This window comes from Equus quagga, chromosome 10, assembly GCF_021613505.1.
Source record: "Equus quagga isolate Etosha38 chromosome 10, UCLA_HA_Equagga_1.0, whole genome shotgun sequence".
NCBI lineage: Eukaryota > Metazoa > Chordata > Mammalia > Perissodactyla > Equidae > Equus > Equus quagga.
The window spans coordinates 85,045,492-85,057,194 of NC_060276.1; the positions used below are offsets into that span (position 1 = coordinate 85,045,492).

Genomic DNA, 11,703 nt, shown 5'->3' on the forward strand with positions numbered 1-11,703 from the left:
GAATTCTCACTCAACATAGCAAAGTGTTCTAGTTAATCAAATATTCTTTTAAACTGAAAATTGGGAAGCACCAACCTAAGAGTTAACAGTTAACACTGAAGGCTGATGGGGCATAGTTTAATCTTTGATTCAGACTGTTGCAGACTACAAGTGTTTTCTGTATTGTACTGGTAAAATGGAGGAAAGAGGCTTTTTGTGGGTAGAATGTCGGATGATTTACTCTTTGGGATTTCTAAACACATTTTTGTTAGGTGTGTGATTTCTTTGCAGACATTTTTCCTTAATTCTCTTTTTAAAGTTACTTGAAGCCCATCCTCACACACAGTGGCCCCCCGTTAACGACCACTCTCCCGGCCTGGTGTGGCTTGCTCGCTCGATGTCTGACCAGTCCCCAGGTGTACGACGTAAGTGCCGCGCGTTGGGGCTGCGTTCCTGCTAACCATGCTGGCATGGTCTCTTACCCAGGAAGAGGGAACCTATTGCACTCAAGTCTCCAAATTCAGATCTTGCTTCTCTAATAAGATGATTAGAAACGGCCAACTTACGTATGTTTATATATTTTGCACAGTAACAGAGAAACTTCTTACCAGGGTTGTGGGGCTCCACAACATCAGCAGCTGTGGCATAGTTGAAAGAACACTGGACTTGGAATCGGAACAACTGGATTCAAATCCAAGCCCTGAGGCCATTTAAGTGCTCTGTGCCTCAGTTTTCTTATGTGTAAAACGGGCCTAGTAGCACAGGCGTGCTGTGAGAATTAAAGGATAAGGTTCGCTGTGAACTACAAAGCATTTCTCAAATGTAAGGATTCTTTTTATAAGTTGTTTATTTATGTTGACATGGGCAGGTCCTTTCCATTTTCAGATTCTAGAAAGAGACTCAGCACAGTATGAAAAGGATATCCACACCAGTGGACGTCTTAGATTTAGGACTGACTCTTGAGCTCCTCACGTATGTTGCCGGGCAGAGATGGAGAGAGAGGTGGGTAGCAAGCAGCTGCCACCTGGAGGGACTGGAGGAGAGGGAAAGACCTTCCTTCTTCCTCATCTCTCCTCCACCATCCTAATCATCTTGTCACTGGCACAACCATTACAGCCCAGGAGAAAAGAAGTCCTCAAATTCGTGAAGAGACTTACAGTTCCCAAAGGCGAAGTTTATTCTCCTGGCTGTACAGTGACTAAGCAGGTCCTGCAGTTACAGATAAGGGACGTGCCAAGGTCCCACAGTTAGTAACTGGCAGAGCTAAGACCCTAATGCCGCTTTCCAATAATTAGTAAGTAACGTACAGTTTACTTGATTAGTAAATTAGTAATTAGTAAATTAGTAATACATCTAATTAGTAATTAGATGAAAAGCAGAACGCAAAGCCCAGATCTGAAAGAGAAGGGCCCTAACCCGCTAAGTTCTAACGGGGCGGGGCAGCTGGCTTGGGAGCAGTTGTGTGCATTCAGGTGTACAGAGGGGAAACGGATGTTGACACCTGGACACCGTAGCTGGGCAGCGGGCGCTGGGGCAGAGAGGGATCGGCAGTCTGGAGTGCTGACGGGCAGCCCGATCAGAGCCCCCAGGATCCGAGGGTGCAGCTCCTTAAATGGCCGGCTCTTCCTTCAAGAACAGGTTACAACTGCCAGGTCGCCCTGTGTCCTGCCCCTGCTGCTGCTGCGCAGAGAGTGAGCTCTGTGTGGTCCTCAGGGCTCCTCCTTGGCTCCCTCAGGAGGAAGGCAGCAGTTGAAAAGGCCTGGGGCAGGCACAGAGCTACACCTGCAAACCTCGCTGGTGGGCGGCGTCGACCTCCCTGGGAGAGCGCGTTGGGCCTCGTAGAACTGCACTTCTGCAGGGCCTCTGCTTCGAGTCTCCGCCAGCCGTGACAGAGCAGCGTCAGTGTCTCCTTCCCTTTAAGGGGACAGTTGAGCCTTCCAGCCTCCCAGCTCCTCCTCACATAAAAATGAAATTCCTGTATCACCTCTGATAAACTGTCTTTAAATTACAAAACATGAGTAGGATGGTGAGAGCAGCATTTCCCCGGAACTACTCCCAGTGTGTAAAGTGATTTTAGCGCTTGTGGTGAGTGTTTAATGTAACATCTCTGAGCCTGGATAATAATGCTGAGTGCCTTTTATGTTGGAAGGACACAGACCAATAGATTAAAAAGCTTTATAATTTCCCGTCCTGTTGACAGCCTATTTAGTAAAAGCTGTCTTTTTCTGAATGCTGAGTAGTTTGCTCAGTTGGGACCTCTGTCTAAGGTGACAGTGTGGGCCATTTGGATGTGTTTTATCATCGGAGACAAAGGGTGCTGACCCGGCATCACCGCTTGTCCCACTAATGAAGCTCCAGCTGATTACATCAGGTTTATGTGTTTCTTTGCTTTCTAGCTCTAGTCTCTTTTAAACAATTTCTAAAGCCTCCCATCTTAATTGGGTTTTATAAGAGTCACTTTTCATGTCTATGTAATAGTAAAATAACTAGCCCACTCCCAACGCTTTATAAAAACCTTATCTAATCCGAAGCGTACCGACTCTTGCCCTGCTCATCGATTAGGGTATCTGGACTAGTTTGAACTCAGCATAAACTCAGTAAACTGCCAGGCACTGACACTGAAAGCACTTCCCTCACCAGTTCGAGAGACTGCTCAGGCTTTGCTCCGAGAGGTAACGTTTGGCTGTGGACTCCCCACAGCCAACCCAAGATGGGGTGACGGGCTACAGGCAAGATCACCCTCCATACTGCCGCTGCTGCTCTGGGCTGAGGTCCCGCCCGGGCTCCCGGTCAGCTCCAGACATGGGGTGCCTGCTGCTGAGAGAGCGCGAGCAAAGAGTCTGAAAAATTAACCGAGGACCCCAAAGGTGAGGGAGCGGAGGGGGTCCCTGCGGAGTCTAGTGCCGGCTGAGGGTCTCAGGCTGGCGGCTCTCGTGGCTGTTGGACTCACGGTTGTGTGGTCCTCGCCCATCACCTATAGGGCGTTTTGTACTTCACCAAGTTTATTTGGGAGATATCTAAGGTGTTCATTATTCACTGTTTCCACTACCTCTAAACCACTGAGGTTTGATATCTACCTAGAAAACAGTATTCTTCCACTTATGACAATGACCCCTGGTTATTTCAAATGTGCACGTTCCCACAGCACACTTGTTTGCAGGTGTTTGCAAGGTGATTTCACTGCTTTTTCATAGCAGCCTTCAGTGGCCAGCTAGTTGTATAATTAAGGAAACCTTTAGCTTAACAGAACTATTGTCGGTCCCGTCATCTAGAGCTCGAGGGAGTGGATCGGTTTCCTCGCCTGCGTATAGCATTCATTAAGCTCTGACTTGGAAATCCCTCTGCACTGCGTTTTACTGTGTCCTCGTTTCTGGAAAGGAATGAGCTTTCCTTGGGTGCTATTTGTCTGGGCTTGTGTTTTGTAATGGAATGGGTCAACGTCCACTCTTGTTTTTTCCTGGCGGGGAATTTTGGCCCTGCTTTCCACTGCGAGGGGTCAGAGCAGGCCACGCCGGGGCTCGTGTCTGGGTCCCCCTGTGCTGCTGTGGGGGGCGCTTGGCTACATTTGCACAATTCCCTCACATGCTCTTGTTTCACATTCCTCTCTGTCCCTCTGAGGCTCCAAACCTTTAAAAGAGTAAAATCTGTGCCAGGAGAGTCTCCCCCTGAAAACTGAGAGCTAAGAGCCCTGGGAGAAGTATTTTGATGGAGAGGAACAAAACATTTCTTAGCACATGTGTGAAGGGAGAAATGGAACGGGCTAAAACGGGATACATGATGTCATTTGTTGTTAAAACTGTCACAGAGCAGATTGAGTTTCAGGACTTTCTAAACACTAATGGAGAGGAGGAAGTTTGGGAGTTTCACGATTACTCTCTGCCTGAGTAGAGGATTTTTATTGAATTGTACACTTGCACCCTGCCTCATTCCAGTGAGGATTTGAGGCAGCAAGCAAGAGGAGTTGCGTGCTTGCCTGGAGAAAGGCTGGAGCATTGGTTAAGTGGAGTCCCAGTGTGGACTGTGGAGCAGTCAACGTCACTGAGAAACAATGCAGAAAACAAGCATGTGCTTGTCACCAGTGAATGCACAGAGATTGGCTGGGACAGAAGGGAGATAGACAGAACCCACGGGTCCTCTGTAGGTCAGTGCACTTAACTGGCCTCCATCTAGCACCTACTATAAGTTAAGCACCTTAAGGAAGGGTGCCAAGAAGAGCAGAAGAAGGTCACTACCCTTTGGTGGTTGCTCATCTAGACGGAGAGTCCAGACACAGGTACAGGAGAATCCGCCCGTGGCCTCGGGCAGCGTGGCTGGACGGGGACCACGAGGCTGTCAGGGAGGCTGGTTCGGCGTCCTGGACTGAGGAGACTCTGTTGTGTAGAGGACGCCGGGCTTCAGGTGCACTTTGAAGGGTAGATGAGAAAGAGCAGTTTCCCTGGAGTGTTTTGAAACCATGTGTTTGCCATTCAAGACAGAAGTTCACAGTGTTTGACAGATGTGCGGTGGGGAGCAGGGGAGCACACCGCCCCTTGTTTTGCTTGTTAAACCTGCCGGAGGGTGAAAGGTTGTGTCTGACCTCAGCTGCTTCCTGAGCCTCTCCCTGCCTGCCTTCTTGGAGTTTCCAGTGGCTGAAGCTTGGCTAACACCTGCCTTGCTCAGCCTTGTCTGTTTTGCTACACCTGCTGCTTAGCATGCGATGCCATGCCAGTCCTCTTCCTGCCAGAGTGATTTCTCACATCCTTTATGTGGGTAAAACCAGTCTGGAGGCACCGTAAATCCTAACTCTGATTCCTACCAGCTGGACAACCTCCAGCAAATTTCATAGGCTCTCTTTAGCTCAGATCTTCTCTTTAATTAACCTGAGTGCATCCTGCACGGGGCTGGGGTGGGGGCAGGGGGAGGAGGATCAAATGAGAGCTTATGTGATGTTCCTGACAGGCATGTATAGATGCCCAAGAAAATGCGCCCTCCCTCTCTATCACTCCCTTCATCTACCTGAGGGCTTCCCATCAGGGTTTTTCTGGGGAGAGAGGAAGGAAATCCCCATTCTGGTTTGTCCTCTTCCCTCAATTGCTGTAGCTCAGCTGTAGAGCAGGTGGATTTAGGATGGTTTGTGTGGGGCAGGAGGCCCACCCGGAAGATCTCCCCAGAGAAGAGAGGACCCAAAACCTATTTGCAGGTTTTCCGAGTGACCTCACCCCTTCCTTTCTTCGTGGGTTGGGAAGCTGCAAATCCAGGCTGGTCTCCCTTTCTTCCCTTTTGTCACCAACCCTGAGCTGTCAGGCGTTTAAAATCAGAACTGCTTTCTGGTGTTCGAAGTTCTGGTTCAGGCAACAGTGCCTTACACTGAACAGCACTCTACAGTTTACATCTGGTGACCACCCTAGAGGCTCAAGGCAGGCAAGTCTCACGATCCTTAGTTTTCAGATGAGGAGTCGAGGTTGGGGTTGGCTCCAGCCCTGGAAGATAGCAATCCCCCATTTGTTGTTTCTCTTCCTTGCACTTTTCAGAACCAAGAGCCACTGAGAGAGGAAGACTCCGATTTCATCCTGACTGAGGGTGACCTCACCTTGACCTACGGGGACAGCACAGTGACTGCGAATGGCTCCTCAGGCTCCCACACAGCCTCCACAAGCCTCGAGGGTGGTCGGAGAACAAAGAGCAGCTCCGAGGAGGTGCTGGAACGAGACCTGGGAATGGGAGACCAGAAGGTTTCCAGCCGGGGCACCCGCCTGGTGTTCCCCCTGGATGATAATGCATGACGCCCCCCAAACCCTGAGGCGAAGGGGTCGGCCCACCCAGGTGGGGTGAGGAGGGTTGCTAGCCCCAGTGTTGTGTGAGGCGGGGCATTGACTGAATGGAACTAACGCTCCTGTTTTATTGAGGTCTGAAGATATCTTAACATTTAAAACTTAACCCAAGATGCAGCTGGTGGGGCTGAAGTGTCCCTAAGTCAAGACAAATGCAGACCTATTCCTACTTTTCCACATAGTAGTGCACTGTTCAGAGTTAAACACCACAACGATAGCATGCTTTACCGGTCTCTCCCTTCAGTCGCCTGCAGCATCTGAACAAGGTGTGGCAGGCGCTGGGACCTGCTCCCAGGAGAGGCTTCCTATCCATACGCAGCAGTGCAAGCCTAGCTGGCTGTGGAAATGGCAAGTTCGGGGAGAACAGGCTAGAGGAAAGATGGTGAAGGAAGGCAATTGAGATTGGCCCTCCAAGGATTATGGGAAGCCGGTCTTACATGGGACAGAAAACACGAACAAGCAATTTGAGTGGAGGCTCCGGGCCCGAGGGCTGCGTGACCGCAGCCTCAGGTCAGGATTCCTGACTTCCGTTGCTCCCTGTGTCTGCTCTAGACTGAAGACTGGAAAATATATCCATGAACATTTCAACGTGGAGGCAAGAATTATAATTCCTTCTGGAAATCTCCATAAAGAACAAGTGACTGAAATGTTTTAAACCAAAGGCAAAATAGTGTTATATTGTTGTTTTTTAATTAACCTGAGGTTAGGAGAAACTGTTTAGACACTGATGATGATATCACTGCAAAAACCAGTCAGTTCTTGAGGGCTACCATATGAGCTGACTGCCTGGGAACTGATTAATAGGACTGAGATATCTACTGTGGGTTTAGAGATAACACCAAAATTTGTGGGATACTTTTTTCTGGGGAAGAGAAGGCAGCAAGAAGCCTAAGAGGCAATAGGCTATTATTCAGAGGGAAGAAATCTCACTGTGAAAAAACTAACTGCAAAGAAAACACAAGATAGTATTCTAAAGACTGAGTGCAATTCTAAACATTGAGCTAATAAATGCATGAGGTTTCAGTGGCCACGTGAGGAAGCAGAAGTGAGTGAATGGAAGCTTAAGCGTTATTCACCCCAGTGGAAGGTCCCATCTGCTATAAGATTAATAATCTGATGTCTTCACACTGAGTGCCGTGTAGAGAAAGGTCATCTTCTTGGTACCTAGGGAGGCTTGTACCAGCTTGATGTGTGAATGTAGTTTGAAATTTAGGTTTTTAGTTTGGGTTCTTGGTGAGTGAGCTGTTCTACCTGCCCACACCTGTAGTAGGTGAAATACTGAGAGAATTCTTAGAAACCAAGTTTGAGATTCTCCCCACATCTCTGCTTCAGTGCTAGTATATTTGAAAACCAAGTTTCTAAAAAATGCTTTCATAAAATGTAGACATTTTTCTTAATTATGGCAGACAAAGTAGCGGCCCAGTCTAGTCCACCCATAATGAAATCAGCCATTTAATCTTCTTAACTCACAGTTTTAAATAAGACATTGCTTCGCACTTTGTTTTTGAGTTAGATTTGTGCAAACCAGGAAAAATTTATTAGGTTGAGTCATATGAAATTGCTGATATTTAACCATTTTTAAAATACAGAAATGGCAATTTCTTATGCTTCAATATAATATAATTGAATGATTTTTATTCCCCTCCTTCCTTTCTCTCTACACTAAAGTCCATTTTGATTTTATGGCTATCCCTGGGCTATGTGAGTTTGATAAAAAGCTAACCAACGGCCCTAACCCCTGAGACACTCTGGGTTACCTCGGCTAGTGAGGGACTGGAGAAAACCTATGACCCACAACCAGAGAAGCAGCTTTCTTAGAGAGCCCTGGACGGGGGGCATTATGGTGTGGGGTCAGACTGCAGAGGGCAGCTGCCAGGCTTGGCAGAGGGCTGGCGATGTGTCTGTGCCCGTGCCCCGAACCAGCACAGGGGTTTTTATTCAGTAGCGTTATCTCAGTCATGGCCAGTCATGCCATATAAACTTAAAAGGCGAGGCTTTTGTGTGTGTTTTTTGCAGAGATGGAGAGATAGGCTGGTTGGGTCTATAAAAAAGCCTTGCTTGTCTCTTATGTTGCTTATTTACTTAATTTTGGAGGGAAGAAGCTAACAGAAAAAGCCTGACGATGGTTCTTGAAAAGAGCCAACCAAGTAGGACATACTCTGTCTTCATTAACCTCAAGGCTTTGTTGTCATTTTGGTTTTCCAGGAAGCTTGCAGCAAATTATAAGAAATTACCCTCATAGGGAGGGCAAATAACCACTGAGGTTCTCATCCTAGTCTTAGGTCAATCTGTAGATTATTGTGTTTTCCCCCAAAGGGTCTCATAGTCTTCGCTGCAAACATTTTATTCTGACCTACTTAAATATGAGTAAGTGGAGGTTTGCCGAGACCAGACCAAACTTTAGCTAGGGTTGTAGTTATTTGATTGGGTTTTTTTATTCAGTGGATCAGAGTAAGTCACTGACCCATGGTCCTGATTTTTGTTTGCAAGATGTGAAGAATAATCCTCACCTTACCAGGGGTCCCAGGAAGGGAGTCCATTCATTGAAATGCTTCCACCTCTAGAAGCTTATGCCTGTGCTGAGTGGAGAAGAGTGGGGTGCCACGAAGCCCAGAAATGATCTAACTCAAGGCCAACTGTTGGCTGCTAGTCTGGCATAAATCACACCAAAACTGCTGAGTAATGGTATATCCAACTGAACGGAGTTCCTCTGAGAGGGTAATCCCAAGTCATCTTACAAGCATATTTGTTCTGGGTTGGGGGGATGGCAGTTCAGCAGTCGAATGTTCTAGAGCAGAGGTTCTCAACCCAGGCTGCACATTAGGGTTACCTGGCCAGTTTTTAAAAAAAATCCCAGTGTCAGAGCTCTGCCCCTCGGAGACTGAGGTTCAGTGGGTCTGGAGGGGCCCCGCTTCCGGGCTTTGTTTTGGACCCTCAGGGATTCTGATGTGCAGCCAGGGTTGAGAGCCTTGAGTGTAGAACTCCCAGTGGACCATTTTTGGACCCTTAAAGAATGGCCTAGCAAATTAAGTTTTTAAAAAAATTGTTAGTCACGTGGACCAAACTGAGCAGTGGCCGACGATACAGCCGGGCAGCCGGGGATGCGCTTCATGTTCATCTTCGCTGACCTCGAGAACGTGCTCCGTAAGGACAGCTGCAAAGGCCACGCTTAAAAACCTCGGAGCGCGAAAGGGAGACATGAGGGTATTTCTGGGGCAGGGGATTAGAACCTGTCAACTTTGTCCCCGTTTGTGGAAAAAAGCGGGTTTTGTCTTAACTGAGCTGCTGAGTAATCAAATGTGAAGGTTTCTAAGAAGCTGCCTTTCCAGTTTAACCTGGGGTTGAGTTAGTCATCCCCTTCGCAGTCAGGTGACCTTTCTTCCTCTTCACACTTTGCTTGTCCCCATGCCTGAATCCATGCTGGACCCCTCAGAATAAGGGGGGGCCCTTTCCTGCCCAAGCAGAGGCCCTGTGGTGATGAAGTCGGTAGCGGGTCATTCAGGAGATGCAAATTTTGGTATTGCACAGACAGAGGGAAAATAAAGTCTCCTGCCATACCTTTTAATACCGTTTTTGGGGGCTACAAGAAGACGTGAACTTTCTCTCCTAGAAAAGGAAATTTGGAATTTAAATAAGGCTGGATTTCTTCCTGGGAAACAAGTATAGGAAGGGAAGATGTGATTAAATGGACTCTGCCCATCCAGGGTTCTTACTCAGTGACCGGACAAATGAGCATGGAAGCCTGGAAGCCAGAATCACACTGTGACATCAGATGTTTCATCAAGCAAACAGCAGGGAGCTCTTTAGGCTGTGTTCTCTAGACTTGAAAATGTCCTCTGTGGTTTCGTTGACAAATAATCTCTTTGGAAAACATGAAAAATGATATCTCAGCTATCCATGAACATTTCAGTCCAAAGCAAAGAAGTAACAGCTCCTTCCAAAAGAGAGGTCTGGTTCACATCCCACCCCCCGTCTCTCTCCCTTTCTTTGTCCGCAGTGGAGTTAATGTAATCACGTCAGATATTTAACACGAACAACGTGATTTCTAAATGTGGAAACCCCACTGATGTACTGAGGGGAGATCAGTGGCGGGCCACTGAGCAACTCATCAGAGGGGAAAATCACCCACGGGGAAACCCACCTTCGTACCCACTGTGAGCTCTAAGAGGTGTGTCAGAAGCTGATTTTACCATCTGCTGTAAAATGCTATGTGGAATGAGGGCTGCTGGAAAGTCAGCTTGCTGATTTCATAAGCATGACTTCTTCCACTTGAGAAATGGGGAACTTGACAAGTTTCGTGCCTGCTGTTTGCTGTTGATTCTGTAGATGAGTTAGTGGGGGAGCTAGTCTGTCAAATGCATAAGGCTGCTATCATTGAATTCTGATCTCTTATCTTGTTTTTTAAGTGAGAACCTGGCCTGCCAGCGTCAGCTGCTGTGTGCTGACACAGGAGATTGAAGGAATCTGGTGGCCAAGAGTTAGAGTTTAGAAACAAACCCATGTGAATGCTGCTTTCACGGCTTTCACACCTGAAAAGACTTCCCCCCTTTCTAAACCCGAATGACCACAGTGTGCAGAGAAATGCTCTAGAAACCAATGCTAGTGTCTAATAGGAGAAGCAAGGAGGCTCTTTGACAATCCTTTCAAAGCAAGACCTAGAAATAAACCATTATTTTCCAGTTTCAATTTTTATAAGTAGTTTTTTTTAGTTAACAAACACATCTTGTCACCCAGTGCTAGCAGAAACTTTAAAGAGCAAAACCAAAGTTCTCGATATCAGTTTTATTTTGGTAAGCAGGGTATACTGTAACCACGGCCCACATGGAATGTACAGGCCGCCAGTTTTCAGCTCCACATGCCTTGGAGAAGATGAGAAGGCAGGCCTGCTTGTTCTACCTTTTGAAAAGGTCTGAGGTCACTTCTCATTTCTGATGGCCACCTTTTAAAAAGGGTTAACAGAATTACCCAATATCACAGTCAGTTTGACTCTTGGCCGGTGGAAAATTATCTGGGCCTGTGTATGGTGGAGGAACTCAGAAAAGGACTTGTAAACAGCGTGAAGAACTCTACATCTGCTGTCTAAAGCACTTAAAAAAAGTTCAGATGCCAGCGTTACTGGGGCGCTATCCAGCTGATGGGCATCTGGGGGCTGAGCCTCGCTGTGATTATTTATTCCAGTTGTGGGCTTTCGAGAAGCAGAGGAATGCTTTTCAGTTGTGTGGGTCTTAAGTCTGTGGATTTGGGATTTATCACTGAAATCACTCAAAGTGTGACTTCATGGTAGCCTCACCTCCTCCTAGGTTGTCTTTTTATTTTTTACATAAAATACATCTGGTACTTCTTAGGAAGTTTTACTATGTCCATTAAAATGATTAAGTGAGAAGGCCACCAAGATTCATTTAATAGCTGAAAAGCAATTTTTTAAATAGGATGAATTTAACAGGGGATGATGTGATCTGGGGAACTTTTTATAGAGAGCTTACATACTGCAATTGGGAAGAACGTTGTCTTCTACTTGCATTCGACAGTAGCAAACTGGTGGTTTTATACAATTAACGTTATGTTATATAAATCATGTTAGATAAAATAATAGTAAAGTATGTTTAACTGTGAAAAAGTGAAGACTTGGAGTTATCAGCAATCTTTCTGTGCAATAAGGAAAACTGCAGTTAGGCCCCAACGTGCTACCTTTCCCTAGTATTTTACTTAATGTTCGCCTTTGTGTATATGTTTAGCTTGATAGCGTAAAGCTAGCCACATGTTTTCCTGCTCTTTACTGATATTTAACACATTTTTTCTCAAGGATTTTTTTTTTTTTTTTTTTACAAAACTCAAAATAAAAAGATTAACTGGCTGAGCTAATCTTGTTTTGTATTTTAAAAGTATTGTCAGTTGGTAGAAGAGTGCGGTATGA

At 46.5% G+C, this 11,703-nt stretch overlaps 1 protein-coding gene across 2 annotated transcripts in view; it reads left to right on the top strand.

Moving 5' to 3' along the window:
- Positions 1 to 6,745, top strand: part of SLC9A7 (solute carrier family 9 member A7) — a 153,687-nt gene extending 146,942 nt beyond the window's left edge. For both annotated transcript variants that reach the window (XM_046673911.1, XM_046673912.1), the window contains 2 exons: positions 299 to 404; positions 5,490 to 6,745. In XM_046673911.1, coding sequence (XP_046529867.1) covers positions 299 to 404; positions 5,490 to 5,741 — 358 coding nt within the window. In that variant the 3' untranslated portion in view covers positions 5,742 to 6,745. The remainder of the gene's footprint in view (positions 1 to 298; positions 405 to 5,489) is intronic.
- The last annotated feature ends 4,958 nt before the right edge of the window (positions 6,746 to 11,703 follow it).